The following is a 23,291-nucleotide window of genomic DNA, read 5'->3' on the forward strand; positions in this document are numbered from 1 at the left end:
TGCCAATGTTAAGCATATTCTAATGCAGATTAGGTAACAGCTGGCACCAGTATCCGGGAAACATGGGCACCTGGACTAATTTGCTGTGATTCCTACTTTCCCATTCATTCTCCTTTGCACCAGCTAGCCCATCCGCAAGGAACCTGCAGCCCTCCATATGTTATTTGACCCCAACTTCCATTAGCCCCAGCCAGAAAGGACAATGGTCAGTGATGATGGGACTTGCAGTCCAACAACATTCGAAGATCCACATGTTCCCCATCCCTGCTGTAAGCTCTTGAGTAGGGTGAATTAAAAATGGCAGAAATGAACAAGCTGTGTAACAGCTGTCTTTTGGGTATGGGGGAAGAACGAAGAGTTTCTACAGAGGGGTATTTTTTAAAATAAATACTAGCAGCATTACAAACCCCAGGAACTGTCCCTGGACAAGACCATTTACAGCCTGATAAAGCATTTTGTTCAAAATGGAAAGGCAAGGCATAAGTACTATTAATAAATAATGAAATATATGTTATGCATTACAATTATATTAATCTGTTGGTTGGTTGGTTGTATTTTACAAAAGAAGCCTCAGGGTGACTCACACAATAAGGAAGGGAATCCTGGCACAATTCAAACAACTATAGGAAACTAAATGCAAATATTACTAGAATAAGAGAACTACCCTCTCCCCACTTCCAACATAAGATGATCACTCAAATGAATGACAGAAAATAGTGACTTCTATTTTTGATAGGAACACATGTTGTGAAGTCTAGCAGTACAAATTCTATAGGGTCAGGTCAGCATTGCTCCTCTAAACCTATCTTGCCCATAGCCTTCCAAATATGGACACAGAAGAAACTAGTCCACAAAAACATTTTCTTGTCTGCCTTCTCCTACATGCCTATGTTAGCAATTGGTGGCCTAAGAGAAAAGGACCGGTGAAAGTGTCCTTTCCTCATCGTGCTGAGGTGACTCTCACTTGATACAGGCGAACAGGCAAGGACTGCTTGAAAACCTGCCATAACGTTAAGCCTATTTTCATGTGGCACAGAAAAACTAGATTTCAATAATCATAGGACTAAACACCTCTGCTGGAATGTCCTGTTCCATAATAGTCTAGCAAGAGTTTTCAGCTAGCCTGTCTAGGAGAGAATGAGGGAGCAAGAGAGAGAGCGAGAAAAGTGCAACTGTTCCTGTGCTATCAAGCACTAAGCTGTTATTTCAGGACTCTGATGGATGTCGAAAGCAGAGCTGCAACCAATTTTGCCTAAAGCAAAATTTGAGTAGAATTTGGAGGTTTGGTCTCTGATGGAATGTCCAAGGAATCTCAAGGGGAGCAAAAGAATAAAAATAAGAATTTCAATAAAACTAGAGGATTTCTGGAGCGGAGAAAGCTCTGCTCAGTGTTAACTAAAGTGTTCACTTCTTCCTACATCCTCTGCAAAAAGTCACCTCCATTCCCCCGTCACATTCGCAACAGATCTTTTTCGGACCTCATCACACTATACAATCACAGCAAGAAGACAGGGACATATTTTAATGGTTATTTTACTGGGTATTACCAAGGTGAGTACTCTAAATGGCAAGTGCATTTCATACATGATTTTAATATCTATAGTTCCAGTTACAGATAGGTAGCCGTGTTGGTCTGCCATGGTCAAAACAAAATAAAAAAATTCCTTCCAGTAGCACCTTAAAGACCAACTGAGTTAGTTCTAGGTATGAGCTTTCGTGTGCATGCACACTTCTTCAGATACACAGCTTGCCATTTAACACAATCTGTGTATCTGAAGAAGTGTGCATGCACACGAAAGCTCATACCTAGAACTAACTCAGTTGGTCTTTAAGGTGCTACTGGAAGGAATTTTTTTATTTAATATCTATACTAGGTGTAGCACCATTAACAACACTGTGAATGAGCTAATTTGGGATTTTCAGTTCATTTGCTAATTTAGATGCAAGCCCAATCCTGAACACCCCCATGCCTCACAGTATCCATGCAGTAAATCTGCTACCAGTATTTTAGAAGTATTTCCTACAGAAAAGTCCCCATAATTTCATTATACCAAAGCACATGAAAATGCATGTTTGGGAAATAAAACTGATCTTCCTCTTCAGATGTAAGGAAGTAAATATCCCTTGAAAACGTTTATCCTTTTATCCTGCATATATTTATACTTTGTTCTTAGAAAAAAATGAACATACTGATAATGTAGCAAAAGTGTTTGCTCTGCATAATTTGCATGTAATGTGTGTGAAGAATGTGAAAGAAGCTTGCCATTTAACACAATCTTATTCATTTTGGCAGGATGAGGAATCTACATTTCTTTAGGATTTTCATAAGCACAAAAGTTGGGACATGTATTCTCTCAAACCCAAGAGCACACAATCATTCACAGCCGGGTTCAGCAAAATGTCAGGAGAGCACACCTGTTTTCCAGGAAGGAATCTATGAGCCATGGAAGCAAGCATAATAGCTGCTAAATCCCAACATCCAAGACTTGGTGGTGAAACAGAATAGAACAGAAATCTAGAATTACAAATTAGTTCATTGGTTTTGCCATCTTAAAATATACCATGATTTAGAAAGATTGTTCTATGACCTGGAGGGCATTTGTGACATAAGGAGAGAATTCACAGCTTTTCACTTTCAAGCCATGTCTATCATGGAGCTGGAGGCTGAGAAACCAAAGTTGCTTCTGCTCTCATCAAATACCCTGTGTTCATGCAGTTCCAGTACAGAAATTAAATGTCTCTTTAATTTTAACCCCAGCCAAAGTTACTGCCTTGCGTTGTCAATAGGGTTACTTTATGTTGTTACATCACCAGTCGGTACAGAACAAGACTCTTAATCTCAGGGTCATGGTTTCGAGCCCCACATTGGGCAAAAGATTCCTGCATTGCAGGGGGTTGAACTAGAGGATCCTCATGGTCCCTTCCAATTCTATGATTCTATAATCCAAAATTAGCCTTCAATCAAGTAGCAATAATAGCTTTTTCAAATAGCTGCTAAATTTCAAAACAATTTCTGTATAGCTAATATGATACACTGTCAAAAAACTCTTCTTCATGTGCTACACAATAATAAATAATAATAATAATAATAATAATAATAATAATAATAATAATAATAATAATAATAATTTATTATTTGTACCCCGCCCATCTGGCTGGGTTTCCCCAGCCACTCTGGGCGGCTTCCAACAGAGATAAAAAATACACTAAAATGTCACATATTAAAAACTTCCCTGAACAGGGCTGCCTTCAGATGTCTTCTGAATGTCAGGTAGTTGTCCATCGCCTTGACATCCGATGGGAGGGCATTCCACAGGGCGGGCGCCACTACCGAGAAGGCCCTCAGCCTGGTTCCCTGCAACTTGGCCTCTCACAGTGAGGGAACCGCCAGAAGGCCCTCGGAGCTGGACCTCAGTGTCCGGGCAGAACGATGGGGGAGGAGACGCTCCTTCAGATATACTGGACCGAGGCCATTTAGGGCTTTAAAGGTCAGCACCAACACTTTGAATTGTGCTCGGAAACGTACTGGGAGCCAATGTAGGTCTTTCAAGACCGGTGTTATATGGTCTCGGCGGCCGCTCCCAGTCACCAGTCTAGCTGCCGCATTCTGTATTAGTTGTAGTTTCCGGGTCACCTTCAAAGGTAGCCCCACGTAGAGCGCATTGCAGTAGTCCAAGCGGGAGATAACCAGAGCATGTACCACTCTGGCGAGACAGTCCGCAGGCAGATAGGGTCTCAGCCTACGTACCAGATGGAGCTGGTAAACAGCTGCCCTGGACACAGATTTGACCTGTGCCTCCATGGACAGCTGTGAGTCCAAAATGACTCCCAGGCTGTGCACCTGGTCCTTCAGGGGCACAGTTACCCCATTCAGGACCAGGGAATCCTCCACACCTGCCCGCCTCCTGTCCCCCAAAAACAGTACTTCTGTCTTGTCAGGATTCAACCTCAATCTGTTAGCCGCCATCCATCCTCCAACCGCTTCCAGACACTCACACAGGACCTTTACCGCCTTCACTGGTTCTGATTTAAAAGAGAGGTAGAGCTGGGTATCATCTGCATACTGATGAACACCCAGCCCAAACCTCCTGATGATCCCTCCCAGCGGCTGCATGTAGATGTTGAAAAGCATGGGGGAGAGGACAGAACCCTGAGGCACCCCACAAGTGAGCGGCCAGGGGTCTGAACACTCATCCCCCACCACCACTTTCTGAACACGGCCCAGGAGGAAGGAGCGGAACCACTGTATGACAGTGCCCCCAGCTCCCAGCCCCTCAAGACGGTCCAGAAGGATGTCATGGTCAATGGTATCAAACACCGCTGAGAGATCCAGCAGAACTAGGAAACAGCTCTCACCTTTGTCCCTAGCCCGCCGGAGATCATCAACCAGTGTGACCAAGGCAGTTTCAGTCCGATGATGAGGCCTGAATCCCGACTGGAAGGGATCCAAATGGTCCGCTTCTTCCAGGCGTGCCTGGAGTTGTTCAGCAACCACTCGCTCAATCACCTTGCCCAAGAATGGGAGGTTTGAGACTGGGCGATAATTGGCCATCGTGGCCGCATCTAAAGATGTTTTTTTAAGAAGCGGTTTAATAACCGCCTCTTTCAGCGGGTCTGGGAAGGCTCCCTCACGGAGGGAAGCATTCACCACCCCACGAAGCCCATCGCCCAGTCCTTCCCGGCTAGCTTTTATAAGCCAGGATGGGCAAGGATCCAGGAGACAGGTGGTTGGCTTCACTCGTCCAAGCAGCCTGTCCACATCCTCGGAGGTAACAGATTGAAATTGATCCCACACAACTTGACCAGACAGGACTCTAGCACTCTCCCGCCCCGGCCCTGCTCCCACGGTGGAGTCTACTTCTTCCCGAATCTGAGCGATTTTATCTGCAAAAAAATTTGCAAAGTCATTGCAGGAGAACATGTGGCCCGTACTGGGCCCCGATGTTACAGGTGGTTCCGCTAAATTGCGAACCACCTGAAAGAGTCTCCTGCTGCTGTTTTCTGCAGATGCAATAGAGGCGGTGAAGAAAGTCTTCTTCGCCGTCGCTATCGCCACTTGGTAGGCTCGACGTTGAGCTCTAACCCGTGTCCGGTCAGATTCAGAATGAGTTATCCGCCACCGGCGCTCTAGCCGTCTCAACGATTGTTTCATTGCCCTCAGATCCGTGGAAAACCACGTGGCTCTCCGGGCTTCATGCAATCGGAGAGGGCGCTTCGGAGCCAAACAGTCAATAGCCCTGGTTAACTCCACATTCCAGCGGGCCACCAGGGAATCGGCTGAAAGGCCATCAACATGGGATAAAGCATCCCCAACCACTCTCTGGAAACCATTTGGATCCATTAAGTGGCGGGGGCGGACCATCCGAATCGGTCCCACCTCCCTGCAGAGGGGATGGGTCGCGGAGAAGTCCAGTTGCACCAGGAAGTGATCTGACCATGGCACTTCTTTCGTTTCGCTTTTACTTAGTGTCAGATCACCAACATCCGTAGAGGTAAACACCAGGTCCAAGGCATGTCCGCAACATGCCTTGCAACATTCTATGCAATAACTCTTGCTTATTTTATTTTGCTAATGTGTTTTATTTGTTATATTATTTGGCTTGGGTAAAGAATACACATAAAGCATACATATTTGTGTTTACAAAGAGGACATTTGTGAGTAGTACAGATTCTTCCTAAGTAGGAGAAACCGCACACTGCACACCTTCTCTCTCCTGTGGCTGGTTCTGAATGTTACAGTGCAGTTTCTCAAAACAAAATGCAAACTATTTTTTGAAAGAATTTGTCTCACACTTGCTTAGTCACTTGGGTTTAGCTCTTGTTCCTATGAATGCTGCACAGCAATGTGGCTGACTAATTTGTGTTAATTGGCAATGCATGAAAGAATGAAGACACTTACCCGAATCATCATAACTGAACATCTAATATCATGAATTGTGTCATAGACCTTCTTGGAGATGTCAACAAACTGATTGTCATCAAACAGATGAATTGTATTCCTGCTTATCTTTTCCAATGCAGTGTTGACTTGACCAATAAACTCTGGAATCACTGTTAAATCAAATTAAAAAGAGAGAGAATTTTAAGGCAATTGTAGAATGTCTTCTTAGCCATTATCTTTCAGTTTTGAGAAATCCCATGTATTTGTTTTTTTTTAAAAAAAAAAGCTTTTGGGGACAATAGTGGAAAGGAAAAAGAAAATGGAAGGTAGACACCTAGGTTAATAATAAGGCAACACATTAAAATTCTATTTGCCCACTTTTAAAGGGGTGGGGATTAAGTGTTGATTCACATGATTGCTCCATGCATCATACCCAGTGGAAATCTCCCAGAACTTGCTGTACTTTGGCTCCCTGCTCATGTTTTTTATTAGTCCAGGACATAGTAGAGAACGGAAATGTTTAGACAGAAGGGAGAGAAAATGAATAAATGGTCGGTAACAATACAAGAATCAGTTCCTTCTTTTGCCATCTTGTTTATTTTCTTTCACTTACTCCCCCCCCCCTCCAAAGTTGGGTTCACACGGAGAATTGTTTTGTTTGTGTCATATTTCCAAGGACTGGCTTTGTCTGGCAACCTCTCTTTGTCCTGCTCTGGACGAAGGGCACAAGAGCTCAGAATACTTTGCCAGCTTTGATGTCTGAGCTCAGTTTCAGGGACATTGCTCTATCAATTCAGTCTGAGGCACACGAGTACTAAGGGATTGTATAATAAGAACCAGGAACCAAAGTACACATCCATTATGAAGGGAAGGGTCAGGAATACATCTACATGTACATTTGATTATCTGATTATGCAACCAAGCTCTAACCTGCATTTTGCAACCTGCTTTTGTAGATACCTTATGAATGTACAAACTGCATGCATGCAAGGACCAGATAGACAATCGGATGAACATATGAAGATTACAAAAAGGACAGTGTGCACAATATCCTTCACGTGTTCGCTTGGTCACCTGAAAAGGGCTAATGTGCACTGCCTTTCCCATTGTGTACCTCTCAAAAGCATGAAGGAGGCAAAATTCATCCCGCATCCTACTAAGTAATTTCCATGCTGTCTAAAATAGAAGGGTGTGCACCATAACAAAATTAACTGCATTTTCGTCCAATGATCGATTTTGTATTCAAATAATTTACGACGGCTAAGCAATGCTATAAGTGCAATAGTCCACATTGCTAAGATGTTGGCACTGCTACCACTAGCTAAAGTTATAATGATCTTTTTATCCCATAGGGCTTGCCCATAGAAAGTCTCAGAATGGAGTCGTATCTTAAGACTTATTAAAAATAAAATGTAAAGAAACTTTCTGTGTAAAAGCTCAGCCAAGAGCTCTTTCTTTGAGTTTCATTTCCACGAGTTTTAAGTACCCATGAGTTAGGAGGTGCTCTGCCAAAAGCATGGAAGGTTTTTAGCATGAATCATGGGGCAATCTTTGATTTGTAAAAGGTCACATGAGCATCCGTATCCAAACGGATAGGTTCTAACGGAATAGCATTTGACCTTGTGGAGACCTCAGTGGAAAGCACTTTAATGTTCTCTGTATGTCTTAAGAGGGATCTTACTAAAACATTAGACAGGCTTTTTAGCTAGCATAAGTTTAACTGTGCTTGCTATTATAATTATAACCGTCACTGTGGCTCTTCATTTTATTGTACCTTTTCCTGACAAGCTGGTGTATAGGAACTATAGCCCAGTAAAAAAAATTAACTTAAACATATATATTGATTGAATGATACCACAGATCAGTTACCACCTATCCACTACAAAAACAATCCTGACATTAATAAGATACAAGGAGAAAAAGTACTATTACTTTCCGTCAAAACTCAGTAAAGGAAATTGCCCATGCAAAGAAGCCTTTTTTCAACTCCTAAATGATATGCAAGTTCTTATGGTGGTTTTGAACAATTCGCAAGCAGAAACAACTATTTGGTTAAGAAATCTGGTGTGTCAACATGAAAAAGTCAGCAGTCCTATCCACATCAAATAAATTGCATCATCTCTGCAGGATGTCTGAGAAAACATGTTTGGGTTTGGGCTGCAGGAATATGAACTGGGTATCAGTTCCTCCTCCCTTCTTTTCCTGCCTTGTCCCTTTATATCCAAGCCTCATTTACAAAAAAAATTCTGGTGAAAGAGTGGGACTTCAGATGTGCTTGTGCAACATGCGAACATTCCAACATGCCTAAAGCATCATCTATTTTTTAAAGAGATTCAAGGAACATAAGGAACCTTGATACTAGGAACCTAAGGCCCAAGAGGCATACCATTCAAAAAATATTAAATACTGTATGCTACCAAGTATACGAAAGAGGAAAAAGATAAATGGATATAGTTCAATATTCCAGATATTAAACAGAATCTTTAACCCAGAATATATAAAGTACTTAACTTGACAAGACATTTGCACCCTCAGATCTCAGATCACACCAGTTGGTCCTAATACATTTTAACGCTTGGCACATAAACTGATCATATATTAAGCATGCCAAGGAGCCCAAGGCAAATTTCCATTTCAAATACAGGTGAACTGAGTTTCTTATCTTAAGCTTTCACGTTCCAATTTTCAATGCTATCTATAATTGAAGGAGTCACATGTTGAGTTTTGATTGTTGGCTTTGATTTGTTACATATTTTGAAAACCTATGCTTTCTGCATGCAGGCCAGGCAGATCAGACACTAGCGTTTCTGTTCCCAGCCACATTGTTTGCAATGGGGAATTCAGATTGATTTAACTGTTCTGATTATGAAAATGGATTCCTATCAGAAGTACTATAAGTCTGCTAACAGTGATAGACAAAGGGTAAACATTTTGTGCACGCACAAATCTTAGGAGCCAGCAAATTTTTCAATTGAGATGAAAGCACAAGTAACAGGACTGCTTGGGACTTGCTCTTCTTAGTATATTCTATTTTTTGCCACAGCCTACCCCACTGCCATTCTTTTAGGCAATGATTAGTTAAGAAGTTCCAGGACTCAAGCAACATGGAAATAACTTTAAAAGTCCTCCAAGGAAGTTTTTAATATTTAATGCTGTACTGTTTTTAACACTTGACTGGGAGCCGCCCAGAGTGGCTGGGGAAACTCAGCCAGATGGGTGGGGTATAAATAATAAATTATTATTATTATTGTTGTTGTTATTATAAACTGTATACCAGTTTACACTAGTGCACAGTCTAAAATAAATTGAAGTGTTGGTAAATTCTTATTACTGCACAAACAACACTTTTGGAAATTAGACTTAAATGTGTCTCCAATTTCTAGTTGAGAAAAAAGTGTAACTCCAAATGTCAAAATCTTGGAAAGCACTGATGTATCTGCTATAGTATATAAATAATTCTAACAGACTAGATAAGATAACATTCTAAGGTAAGAGAATGAAATTGGCCAAGGGGTGGGTGGGTGGGTGGGTGTGCACACACACATACATAAATGTATTGGCCAAAATGTTTTAAGTGCCGTTGGGTCATCATTCATAATATGCACAAATAATTCCAGGGCAAGTTATTAACAGTACAGCAGAATCCATAATGAGTAGTTGAGAAATGATCTGTTCAAATATAGATGAAAATGAAACAACAAAGAAGAGAAAAAGAATGATTGTATTAATGCAGTAGAAAACTATTTTGGCTCTTTAAAGAAGCTTGAACTGTATGACACAGGCAATCTCTGGATATCACAGAAATCTAAGCTTCTTTGCAATTAGTTTTTGCAATGCAGTACAGAAAAGGGAAAGATTAAGTTGTTTCTAAATTTTGTTACATGGTGGCATAGACATTCTGTAATGTTTCTGTAATTAAATGTCATTGGTTTCACATTTTGTACAATATCACGAGAGACAGCTCATAAGGACATCCATAAGTGGGGGGCTAACCAGATCTGCCACAACATGCTTTTTATAACTGCTCTACATCTTAGGCCTTGATTGTTCATATTTAATCATAAATTATATAATAGCAAGCTTGAAGGCTAAAGTCAGAAAGGCTGATTAAAATATGATTCCAGGCACAGTGGGAAGGAGAGTGCAGAACCTGCAATAATGTATTTCCCTTTTGGTAATTTTTTAAAAAATATTATTTTATTAATTTTCCAAAAACAACAAAAAATAAAAGCAACAATACATATTCAAACATAGAAAAAAGTGGAGTTGACCTCCCCCTATTCCCTTCCCTGGTTTCATTGTTTATCATCATACCGCATGTCCATTTTAAATTATAAAATCATTAAAATTACTTATTGTCCAATCACAATATCTTTACAAGCCTTTTTAATCCTTTTGGTAATTTTTACGTAACAGGAAAATATCTGGTTAAATGCCACCTCAGCCACAAATTCGTCCAGTGGCTTTAGCCAAGCCTCTGTTGTCTCAGCTGCACCACTCTCTACCTGCAAAATGGGGATAGCAACACTGACCTGTTTTATGAGGAGCTTTTTGAACATTTATAATGTGGTACATATATGCTAAATATCCTGTGGGATTTGCAGGACAATTCTAAACATGTTTGCTCTGCAGTCCCACCCTGCAATCATGTGTTTCTCGCATTTTGGCAAGTATGCCTAGGACTTCAGCCTTAATTTAAGCATCTTGTTAGAAAGTGTCAGCATCCTTCAGGGTTCGGGAAGCCAGCTGGCTAGCCCCCAGCTGGATCATGCCCTTCCAGCAGTGATGATCCCCCGATCTCTGGTGTGATGTAAATCAGCAACTCAGACTTCAAAGCCTGGGCACACTATATCAGCAGAGCATACTGTGCAAACAGAAGTGGCATGAGGCTTGTGGAAGCATACTAACAAGCTACAGATTTATTAAGCATAAATCAGGACAAGGAAAACATGTCGTCTCTCTTTCATCTCATCAGAGAGTGTCAAAAGCAAAGGCTATACACAACAGAAGTTCCCAGCAAACTGTGCTGGAACATAAACAGACATGTGACACGCAACAGTTCCATGTCTGCAACTAAAGGTGGAATGGACATTCCCAACAAAAAGCACCCCCACCCTAAGGAATTGATTTACACAACTTCTGACACATTACCTGCAGCAGTGGATTGCAGGGTGGGCTCCATCATTCACCTGATCCCTCTTGATTGTTACAGCAAACCAGGATGGAGAGGAGGAGAAAGGACACAGTGGTGACAAGGTCATTTTGGTGTAAAGACACTGGCAGGAGTGCTGCATTGGTTCCACTTTGTTGGAGATCAGGTGAGTGGCACAGTCACACCATGCTATCTGATGCAGTTTCTCTGGCATTCATCCCACCCTATGTTCAGAGGAAGCAATGGACAGAAAGTAGACACCTCGCAGAGAGTTGTTATTTATTCCCTACTACAGAACTTCCAGGCCGGAAGAAATTGCTTTGCCCAACTCCTCAGACTCAAAAAACACTCTCTCAATGCAATCCCTATCACCTCCATGTCACAGGAGCTAACAGCTGCAGAATCGGGCAATAAACCTATAAACGCTTACTGGATTTTAGTAAAGTAAAAGTTCAGGTTATACAACAAACAATAGAAAATGGCTTTAGAATCTATCAAGAACATCTCCTGAGGCTTAAAACTGAGATTGATTCAGCAAAAATTAATGTTTCAAGTATTATCTAATACAGATAGATGCTGAAGGTGTAATGCTGGAAATGACTCATTGAGACATGTGATTTAGAAGGGAATTCAAGGAGGTAAAGGTTCTCAAGAGCTACTAGCTTTGATGGCTATGTTCTGCCTCCATAGTTGGGGGCAGTATTCTTCCAAATACCAGTTTACAGAAGTCACAGGAGAAGAAAGTGCTCTTACATTTGGGTCCTGCTTGCGGGATTCCCATAGGCATCTAGATGGCTACTGAGAAAACAAGATGCTAGACTAGATGGACCCCCGACCTGATCCAGCAGCTGTTCCAATGATATGGGTACGTCCAATGATACAAACAACAACTTCAGACCAAAATGAATGTCTCAATTTTGTACTGCTGAAACCCTCAATATTTGTAGACTATCATGCACCTTTGAATTGCTGCTTTCTGTTTAAGTGTATGAGACAGGGAGTTGTGGCCATCCTGCCCACGTAATGCTTTTGCCCACCTTAAAAAGAGAATGACAGGCTGAGGCCACGCCCACCTGCATACGCTCTCCTCAGCGAGGAAGAGATGGTGCCCAAGTGTTCATGTTGCTGATGCTGCCTGTCTGAAGGAGAGTGGGCCATTTTAACCTCCGTGATGCTGACACTGTCTTCTTGAAGAAGAGAGACATGCCATTGTGACCTCAGGCTGATGCTGTCTGCCTGAAGACAACATTGGCCTCTGACTACACACTGCTGTCCATTTGCAAAACAAATATACCCTTTGTACCCAGGACCACATAGGAATTAATTATTTTTTTACTCCCATCCTGTCGTGTGCATGCTTTTCTTCCCAGGGGTTACCAACGCTTTCTAGGATATGAGTGAATGCTGGCAAACCTGTGTGATGTTTGCCCGGTGTGCTATGTTCTCATACTACCTGTCAGTCATCTCTCAAATCAATGAGAGCCACTGAAGAGTGAGCAGTCAACCTGTGGGGATGAGAAAACATCAGAAAACCAGCTCAAGAAGGTGTGTTGTTGTTCCTACAGAGAAGAGAGATCTAAAACTAAATGGACAATGGAAACTAATTTAAAAAAAAAGACTAAACTGGAACTTTAATACCTGCTACACATCCTGGTCCACATGATGTGCATTCCATATTGAATTCATATATAATGTGGCAGTTCATAATTAAGAAGAATACTTTTGCATAGCGTTAGATTACTTCATTTTAAAAAGATGTAATGGGAATTGTTTTTCAAAGGAAAAAATTGCATTAAGGTAAATGGAACTGGGAAGCTATGTTAAGAACATTTTTGCCTTTCATTATCTCAGCAGAATTAATCTGGAGGTCAGTAATAAAGGTAGGAAAATATTTAACCAGAATGGAGAAATGTTACAAATAACGATATTTCAGTATAAAGGCTGTGAGCTAGATTTAGTCTGCACGTCTAGAACAAAGAGAATAATGTAGCTTTATTGAAAAGAACATTTACAGAATCTAGACTTAATATAACAATCATATTTATTTTTTAGATGTGTATCCCACCCTTCCTCCCAAAGTATTCCAGGGCTATTCCTATCTACTCAGAAGCAGGTCCCTTTATGTCCAATGAGTCTTATTCTCCACTAAGCACGTATACAATTGCGCCCTAAATAACCATTACTATAGTAAATCTTTGGCATACCACCTATGCTTAGAGGTCTTACCCCTGCCTCATGGATGGAGAACCTGTGATCCTGCAGGCATTGTTGGACTCCAACTTCCAACAGTCTTAGCCAGCATGGCCAATGGTAAGGATGATGGGAATCAGAGTCCAACAATATCTGGAGGGCTGCAGGTTCCCCAGGTTCTGCCTTACATAATGTCATTACTATATTGCATTGCCCCAAGAAAGGAAGAAAGACAAGGATGAAGCAGCTACAGTGAATGATTACCACAGCTTTCTTAAGGGATCAAACACCTATGGGGCAATGGATATAGTGTCACATTTTTTGGCAGTACCTACCCTGGCTTTGAGCCCCATAACTACTAGTATATTGTCAAGCAGAAAGCACCTCCAGTCCTGAACAGCCAATCCTCCAGGTCAGCAAAATTAATTCTGCCCAAAGGGACTCTAAAACCACCCCAGGTGGCACAAGCATTTCTAGAGTACACTAGGAAATGGAGAGAGACTTGTGGGTACTTTTAATTTCTCCCCGGGCACTCCTGTCATCCAGGGTTGGCAAGCCCAGGGTTCATCGTGGGACAAAGTCTGGACTGGAGTGACCAAGGAAACAGTAAAAGGACTTGTAGTAACATAGAAAGCTGCCTTACACGAAGGCAGACCATTAGTCCATCTACACCAAGATTGCATACCCTCCAACATTTCTCCAGTGAAAATAGGGATGTTCTATTCAAATAAATAGGATGACTCTTGAGAGTCCCATGGAGACTCTTGAGACCTCATGAGACTCTTGAGAGTCCCATGGACTGCAAGAAGATCCAACCTATCCATTCTTAAGGAAATCAGCCCTGAGTGCTCACTGGAAGGACAGATCCTGAAGCTGAGACTCCAATACTTTGGCCACCTCAAGAGAAGAGAAGACTCCCTGGAAAAGACCCTGATGTTGGGAAAGATGGAGGGCACAAGGAGAGGGGGACGACAGAGGACGAGATGGTTGGACAGTGTTCTCGAAGCTACAAACATGAGTCTGACCAAACTGCGGGAGGCAGTGGAAGACAGGAGTGCCTGGCGTGCTCTAGTCCATGGGGTCACGAAGAGTCGGACACGACTAAACGACTAAACAACAACAGCAATTCAAATAAATAAATAAATAAATAAATAAATAAATAAATAAAGCCCCACCCATCTGACTGGGTTGCTCCAGCTACTCTGGGCAGCTTCCACCACATATAAAAACATAAAACATTAAACACTTAAAATCTTCCCTATACACGGTAACCTCCAGATGTCTTCTAAAGGTTGCATAGTTTCTTATCTTCTTGGCTTGGGGGTCATAACTACATGCCCTCCAACATTTCTCCAATGAAAAAAGGGACATCCTAAGGAAAAGTGGGACATTCCAGGATCAAGTCAGAAACTGAGACAGCTTCTGTAAATCTGGGATTGTCCCTGAAAAATAGGGACACTTGGAGGGGCTGGAATTGGGGACCAGTTTGCCCCAGCAGGCCACATCTTCTCCCTCCACTCCTACAGATCAACCTTGACAGATGGGCGGTGCCACCCACTTGGTGTCAGGTGACTGGTAAGTGTGTGGTTCCACCCAACTGTCTAAGCTGGGCTGCAGGGTGTGGGGGGAGGGGTCTGCTTCAGCAGTGCACCCCCTGCAGGGAACATGCTGGCAAAGCAGCATCCAGCACAATTGAACTCAGAGTGGAGAGTGAAATCCTGCTGGCTGCAAGGGTCAGTTTTGCCAGCTTGTTCTCTGGCAGCGATAGGACTGGCAGCAGAGCACCCAACAGAATTGAACCACACCCCCAATCATCAGCTGACATCACCCAGTAACATCAGCTTGTGGTCAGGTGGCTGTGTTTTGTTTTTTTTTTTTTTTCAAAAAATTTTATTGGTTTCCACACAATTAAAAAACACACTAACAAATAAACAGACAAACATAAATCATAAGCTTATTAAACCTAATATTCTTAACATTGTTAAATTACTTCCTCGTATCCCCCTAGTTGAATTTCAATGAATATCATTTTAACGGTTTTCCAAATCAAAGTTCTTAAAATCTTAACTTAATCACTTAACATCAGTCTTTCTTCCCAATTTAGCATTAAATATAGTAATTCCTCGCATTACTTATTTAAATCCTAGGCCTAGCTGTAATTGCAAGCTTTTTCCAATTAATTTAACTTGATATATTTAGCTAAATAGTCATTAAATTTCTTCCATTCTTCCTGATACTCCTCCTCATTCTGGTCGCGGACTCTTCTAGTCAGGTCGGCTAGCTCCGAAAAGTCCATCATCTTCATCTGCCATTCTTCCACAGTTGGTAGTTCTTGCATTTTCCACTTCTTAGCTAGTAATATTCGAGCAGCAGTTGTGGCATACAAAAATAATTTAACATCTTTCTTGGGCAATTCCAAGCCTGTTATTCCAAGAAGAAAGGCCTCTGGTTTCTTTATAAATGTATATTTCAACATTTTTTCAATTCGTTATAAATCTTTTCCCAGAAGTCTTTCACCTTGGGGCAGGTCCACCACATGTGATAAAAAGTTCCTTCTTTTTCTTTACATTTCCAACATAGGTTGTCACAGTTATGATAAATCTTTGCTAATTTAACAGGGGTCAAGTACCATCTATACATCATTTTCATTATATTCTCTTTTAACATTGTACATGCAGTGAACTTAACCCCTTTCTTCCACAATCTTTCCCAATCCTCAAACACTATGTTATGTCCTACACCTCTTGCCCAATCTATCATTACTGATTTAACTTGTTCATCCTTTGTATGCCACTCCAACAGTAACTTATACATTTTAAACAGATTTTTAACTTTAGAATCCAACAACTCCGTCTCCTGTGGTTTGGGGTAAATGGTTTCATGGGCCAATCTTGGCCTGTAGGCAAGAGGTTCTGCAGCCCTGGCCTATACTGGATGGAAGCAAGCTCCCTACGGTTTCAAAGAGAGAACAGCCCTACCTGAAGATGCCAGTGACATGTGTGCTCTTTGTATATGGGTTGAGCCACCTCAGCATGATTGGACCTCACACAGCAGGGGTGCCTCTGTAAATGATCTATGGAATTGGCCGTGTCCACATTGCTACCCGATTGAAATGTGGATTAGTTTCACACCACCGTGACATAATCATGACTTTTCTCACTTTACAGCAGTGTGAATGGATTCAATATTGATTATGTATTTTGACTGGCTTCTCAGCATTAATCTGCGTCCATGTGAATCCAGTCAAGGAACAGTGCTTCTGTAGAAGAAGCACCGAAAAACACATGCTTTAAAAACATTCCTTATTTTATCATAAAAAGGAAGCCATATATGTTATCCCCATAGGATTAAAAAAAACCCCCTGCTTGTTCTGTTTACAGAAGCTGAGATATTTTGCCAATTTCCATTTGCTTACATGTTTGTCTTTATGAAGCTCATAAAATAACAATGGGAATTGAATTCAATAGCAAAAAAAAAAAAAAAAAAGCCCAGTATTCATTTCTATTTGAATGACAGTGAGTGGTTTTTTTAGCTCTTGCCTGGAGCATGCCTTTTGCAAATGCAAAACAAAGCAGTTTCCTAATAAGGTTTCCTCACTCAAGCTGAACTTCCTTTACCCAAACGTGGAGGCTGCGGTTCAGACACATCCATCAATGGAAATGTGCTCTCCTAAGCAATGACCAGACAGAACACTGGAGCAAGTACCTTAAAAGAGAAGACAGCTTTTTGTTTCGTTGCGTAGTTGCTCCTAAAGTGGCATCACACTTGGTAAGAATTATGCATAGTGAAAAAATGTATTTTCGCTGATCAAACAAATCCCAGAGTCCACAACTTATTTAAAACAGATTGTTGCTTATGATCTCATAGAAAAGGAGGGGTAGATGAATATAAAAAACACCCCCACAGCAACAGTATTCATTGAGTCAGAGATTTGAATATAAATAGCCACTTACGGGGAATCAGGGTGTGCAACTACAAAGCAGAAATGTTTGTACGCTGAGGATTTATTTTTTATTTCTGGGAACAGTATTTCTTGCTCTCTACTGGAAACAAAGGTTACCAACTCTCCCTTCCCAGGAGAGGGATATCAAAAGCTCCACTGAAAGGAGAAGTTTATTCACACTTAACTTTCCCCATTGCTACCGTTCACTCAGCTGTTGTGGGATGCAGTATTCCACCTCTGGTGCTGATTTGCCACAAAGATGGCATGACTGACAAGCACAATCTATCCAGTGTGTTTCTCAATGACCAACAGAAAAAGAAAAAAACCCACACATTTTGGCCTGCTGGTACAAATTCACACTAAGACAAGGATCCTAGCTGCAATTGGGAGACAGAAACTATAGCTGGAAAGAGGGGTTTTTTTACCCCCTCCCCAAAGAATCCACATATATGCTTTATATCGTATTTTCTAACTATGCTCTGAAACAGATGAAATAATTTCCACAAGCCAACTTAGATGTGCCAGGCCAACACATCTAAAGCTTCCATTGCCTTTTTTGCACCTGCATCACATGATAACACAGCAAAGTTGAATTCAGCAAAATAAATAAATAAATAAAGATTTCCTCTATTGGTTCTAGCTAATAAGTTCTCAGACAGCTCAAATGTTTTAAGTATCTTGTTATTTTGTGGGATAAATATTAACATAATCCTTTAAGTAGTGTATAAGATGCTGTAATGAAGTGTTTCACTAAAGTGCTCCATTGTTGCGTATACTGAACCTATACCTGGCGATGATACTGAATGGCAGAGGACAATTTATAACCTACATTTTAAATCATGTCTTGAATTTTTGAGTTCATTCCCCGATTTATATTCAGTATGTTGTGCACAGATAATCCATTGTTATTAATGGATTTTATTATCCCGATGCAGCTTGCAAACAGAATGAAATCCCTGGCTTAGAACTCCAGGTAGAATTTCAAGGGTTCTATATTTGTCTTTTGAAAGAAGTCTGAAATACAAGAAATAGCTGAATTGATCTAAGAATATAAGGACATAGAAAGAGCCCTGCCGTATCAGACCAAAGACCCACCTAATCCAGTCGCCTATTCTCACAGTGGCCAACCATATGCTTATGGGAAGCTCATAGGAAAGACACCAGCATGACAGAACTCTCTCCACTTGCGCTCCCCATCAGCTGGTATTCAGGGGCACTCTGTGTTTGATACTTGAGGTAGTAAACAGCCATCACATTTAGTAGCCATGAAGACTCTTATACTCCATGAATTTGTCTAACCCACTTTTAAAACCATCCAAGTTGGTGGTCATCAACAGCAAATTCCATACCTTAACTAAGCACTGTGTGAAGAAGTAACTCCTTTTATCTAGCATGGGTAGCCTGTTGCTTCTGCTCTGCAATTCATGGATTGAATTCCAGGGCTCATGTTTTCTGATGGAAGGGGAGCTAGTTGTGACAGAGGGAGATTTTCTATCAGAGGAAGGTTACTGAAGGGGAGCCTTGAGACCTAACTCCTTGCTTGTAATTCTCAAGAGCAAGAAGATAGAGGATTCCTAAGCTCCCTCAAAGAGAGAGGGGGAAAATGTTCCACATCCATGGTTTCCCCTTTCCATAGGCTTTTCTTTCTTACTTTCTCTTTCTCTCTCTTTCTTTTTCTTTTGCTTACAGTTTTTGGACTTGTAAATCAAGTCTTGAAAACCTATTGATATTTTGTTTGCAAAACTCAATATGCCATGTTGTTCAGTCTCCTTTGTAGTTTGGGGTTTAGACAATTAATTGTTCAGCTTGGGGTTAAGGCAAATAATTTGTTCAGTTTGCGGCATCTTTGATGAGATGTTAACTCCACATCCATATGCTAGAGGTGAGCGGCCTCTATGGCACATTATAAAATCTGCAATTATTAGGGAGAAGTGTACATTATTGCAGACATGGGACTGTAGCTAAAACTGACATTTCACATGTCACATTCCTCTGCCTGTCCCCATTAAATGTAGTTTCACATCCCATGGAATGACACATCACTGTGCTTTTCCTTGTATGTGACAGCCCATGTAGTTGAGTGGCAACAGAGACATGCAGAACTTGACAACATTACATCATGAGCTATGAAACTACACATTATGGGGTGGGGAGGGAATACAATAGATACATTTCCCCTCTAAACACAATCCCATGTCTGTTGCAGTATGCAGTTCAGCCTTTAGGCTATATGCAATCCTACCAAAGGAATTCCTCTCATAAGATGCCATTTGTGTTTAATTCACAAATGGCATTTTCTCTCTGACCAAGCCCTGTGACCTGCAGTTCACCAGTCACATAATGCTCTCTCTGAAATGTCTGTACTATGGCAAATTATCCTCCTCAATATTCTGTATTTTTTGATTACATCTGCTTGCTGAGCCCCATGATCTGCACTTTTTTCTAATTTAATGGAGATACATTTTGGCAGTTGGAAGCTGTAACTTGAGCTATTTATAGCCTTTAATGCTGAGTGAGATCTTGGAAATGACACCAATGTCCAAACAAGCTCAATATTTAAATGCAGAGGTGGGATTTCCCAAGCCAAATAAGTACCGCTCAGACATCATGCTTATTTTTTGTCCAAGACAAATTGTCCATGACCAATTGTATCACTTTGACAAAACTATATTTACCACCAGACACAGGTGAAGCTGTGTACAGTTTCACTGATTTATTTCACAATAAACATTAAAACTGTAGCCCACACATGCATAACCCAGGTCAGATAATCGATGATGACATTTATTGACTGTTTAGTGGAAGAAAGGACAGGACAGGTAAATCCAGTGATTTGCTCCCAATGTCCCTTCCAGCAACTTATCAAACAGACAAGTGTATTTCTATCACATTTCAATTTAGCATAAGTTTTTTTATATCCTATTTCTGCATTAATTTGCAATTTATAGAAAATCTGTCTAAATTCATAAATACACATAGTTCAATGTATTTTCTCCCAATTCTAAATATGCAGTGCTACATGCATTTTTGTACACATTTTGAGCAAAGATCAGCACTGCAAAGCTTGAAGAAGTGTGAAATCTGAAGGATAACAGTGTTCTAAGCTGCACATTTGTATGGGAGATGTGGAGCAGGTCCCTTTGTATCAGAATTCCTCAAGCATCCCTTGTGCTATCACTGATTTTCTGATAGATCAGGAAAGGAACCACATATGCAGCATCCATTCGCATGTGCTATTCCACATCTACCTAGGGATGCCCAGGTGGAATGAAGCCTACTTCAACTGGCACATGTCCACCAGTAGAACTGGTGTATCTGTATTTATTGCTTAACACTTCCATGCATGTTCTATTATAATTTCCTGGGAAATGCATATGCCACATCTACAATGTTTAATTAGATCACATTTTCAAAGACAGCATGTTCAAAGAGTAATCCAGTTCTAAATATTCTACTTTTGATTCAAGTTAAACTGTATTGGAATTCAAGTCAAACCTGGGAGGCTTTAGTTTACATTTTATACACATTTTCAGTTTGACAACTTTTATATCACTTAATGATACACATGTCAAAAAAGAAGAAAGACCAAGTCAATATAGGAAACATGCAGCATTATTTGGATCAGAAAGCATAATTGCTCAATAAGGCTAAAAATAAAAGCCAAGTAAGAGCATTGAGATTTTGGCTGCAGTGCTGCACACATTCAGCTGCTTTAATACCCAGTGAAGTTAGCGGAATTTACGCAGCCTGACTGTACACAGGACTGCAGCCCTTTCCAATTAAATTTAGCCAATATGAAGCAAAGGCCAGTTAACCAAGAAAACCCAATCACAGGCAACTGGCATTTTGTAATAGTGTATCCAAAAAGTGCAAATAGTTTGGTTTGGGGTTTTTTAAAAAGAAGATTAAAGAGAATGTGGCAGAGAGAGAGCACGCGCTAAAGATCAGACAGCTTTCCAGCTTTGGCATCTGGCTCAATTAAAATTCCTGGCAATTCAGAACATGGTGACAGCTCACTGTGAGCAGTAGCCATGGCCCCACCTGCAAGGAAATGTGAAGTACCAATAGCCAGTCTAAAATCAGGAGAGAAAATAAACATATTCTCTTTATTTTGTGTATGGTGAGAGTGCCAGTACCTCTCTGTGTAAATGCTCTATTGGACATGAACAGAGATGGGTTTTGTACAGGTATCCAATATGATCTGATTAATCCATCCCTGGCTGTTGACTTTCTACTGTGCTTCCAGGCAATGAGAAGTATTGCCCATTCATATGCTGAGCTTAGAGCTTTCTATCTTCCCCATGGCAAGGGACCATGGCTCAAGCTTTGCATTCTTAAGGTCTCAGGTATCCCTTGGTATCTCCAGTAGATAAAGAGATAGAAGTCCTCTTTCTTCCTGAGACCCTGAAGGAGGCTACCATTCAAGAGTAGAATATACTGTTCTAGATAAACAAATACAGCCCCCCCCCCAATTACACACCATGGGTGCACAACGGCGTACAGTGGTACCTTGGGTTACATACGCTTCAGGTTACAGACTCCGCTAACCCAGAAATAGTACCTTGGGTTAAGAACTTTGCTTCAGGATGAGAACAGAAATCGTGCGGCGGCGGCGTGGTGGCAGCAGGAGGCCCCGTTAGCTAAAGTGGTGCTTCAGGTTAAGAACAGTTTCAGGTTAAGAACGGACCTCCAGAACAAATTAAGTTCTTAACCCGAGGTACCACTGTATACATGTGGCGCCGGGAAATAAATAATTCAAATCAAATCTGGAAATGGTGAGGAGAGGAGACCCTCCCCAGAGCCCCCAGACTCCAGTGAGGGCAAAGGAAGCCCCAAAGAGACCGGAGGCACTGTGGGGCTTTGTTTACACTGCTCCGCCTCCCCCGCCTAACAGTTGGTGTCCAGGTTAGTCACTTTTCTGTGCATCCTCCAGGCTCCAACCAGCCCCAGAGCTTCAATTCTTGTTTTGGATACAGTATTTTTGAAGAGAGAATGGCAGGATGGATTTTTAGAGGCTGTGTAAAGGGTGCTCCCCACTTTACGTGATTTCACTCATGTGCATGGGCCTGGAACGTAACCCCCAAGTAAGTGGGGAGTTGCCTACACTCTGACCTGGTATAAGACTGCCTCCTTTCTATTGCTTTATGATTGTTACACACAGCACATAATGCAGAATTCAACTGAAGTTTTAAAGAATATTTTTTTAATCCTCATGTGCCCAGTTACTTGACAGTATGTTCTCAGCTTTTCAGGGCTCAACTGTGGCCTGAAAAGACATTATTCCGATTCAGAATATGCCCATGGTGGCTTTCGTTTTCTCTGTTTTAATAAAACCACAATAAAGTTGTGTTTGCTCTTAAAAACACTTAAATGAAGTACTAGATAAAAGAAAACCAGGCCAGTAAAAGCCACTTTCTCATTCAGCTTCTCTTGCATGCCATACAAACAGCATTAATTTGAAAATGTTAGATGTTCCACAGGTTATATAGATGAAACGCTACATGTGCTCCTCATCCTTCTTTTGCAGACAAAATATGGTGCTTTTAAAATTTGTCACCTTTTCTGTCACGCTGCACAGCAACAAAAAAGGCAACAGATCCACAAACTGCAGAATGTTGGCAGTTCCATCTGGAATACAGGATAGGGCATGAACTTTAAGTGATGTTATAATATCAGTGACTGACAGGTGGGCAACCCAACCCACCTTTTGAAGTGATAATCACTGGATCCAGAGGGATCCAGCTTCCCATGCCGTAATAAATTGGTCAGCCTTTAAAGTGCGGCAGATTAACACAGATGTTCCTTGGGGAATAGCCTACGCACCACATATTAACATACCTCCCGACATTTCCACTTTTAACAGGATTGTTTGACAGTGATAATTTGTCATCCCTTTGGAAAGGCTTTCTCACAATAGTTTCTCTCATTCCACACATGTGCTGATGTAAGGAATACATCCCACCCCCTTACATAAAAATCTAGCAATTGTTCTAGAAACATTGGTTTATTTCATTCCTGTCATAGCCCTCATTTTCTGAATGGCACCTTGCTTCTCAGAGGTGGGAAACTCAAATCTGGTCAGATTGTACCTGATATTAACTGAAATTATCACTAGCATTTTGACT

The 23,291-nt window shown here is 41.2% G+C and overlaps 1 protein-coding gene across 10 annotated transcripts in view; it reads right to left on the minus strand.

Moving 5' to 3' along the window:
* Positions 1-23,291, minus strand: part of CTNNA3 (catenin alpha 3) — a 566,694-nt gene that overhangs the window by 88,249 nt on the left and 455,154 nt on the right. For all 10 annotated transcript variants that reach the window (XR_014156848.1, XR_014156849.1, XM_081862982.1 and 7 more), the window contains one exon: positions 5,900-6,051. Coding sequence is in view for 8 of the 10 variants with exons in the window: in XM_081862982.1 (XP_081719108.1) it covers positions 5,900-6,051 (152 nt within the window). In the remaining 2 variants the exon portion in view is untranslated. The remainder of the gene's footprint in view (positions 1-5,899; positions 6,052-23,291) is intronic.

The sequence above is a fragment of the Podarcis erhardii genome, assembly GCF_964252035.2.
Source record: "Podarcis erhardii genome assembly, chromosome: 5".
Taxonomy (NCBI): Eukaryota; Metazoa; Chordata; class Lepidosauria; order Squamata; family Lacertidae; genus Podarcis; species Podarcis erhardii.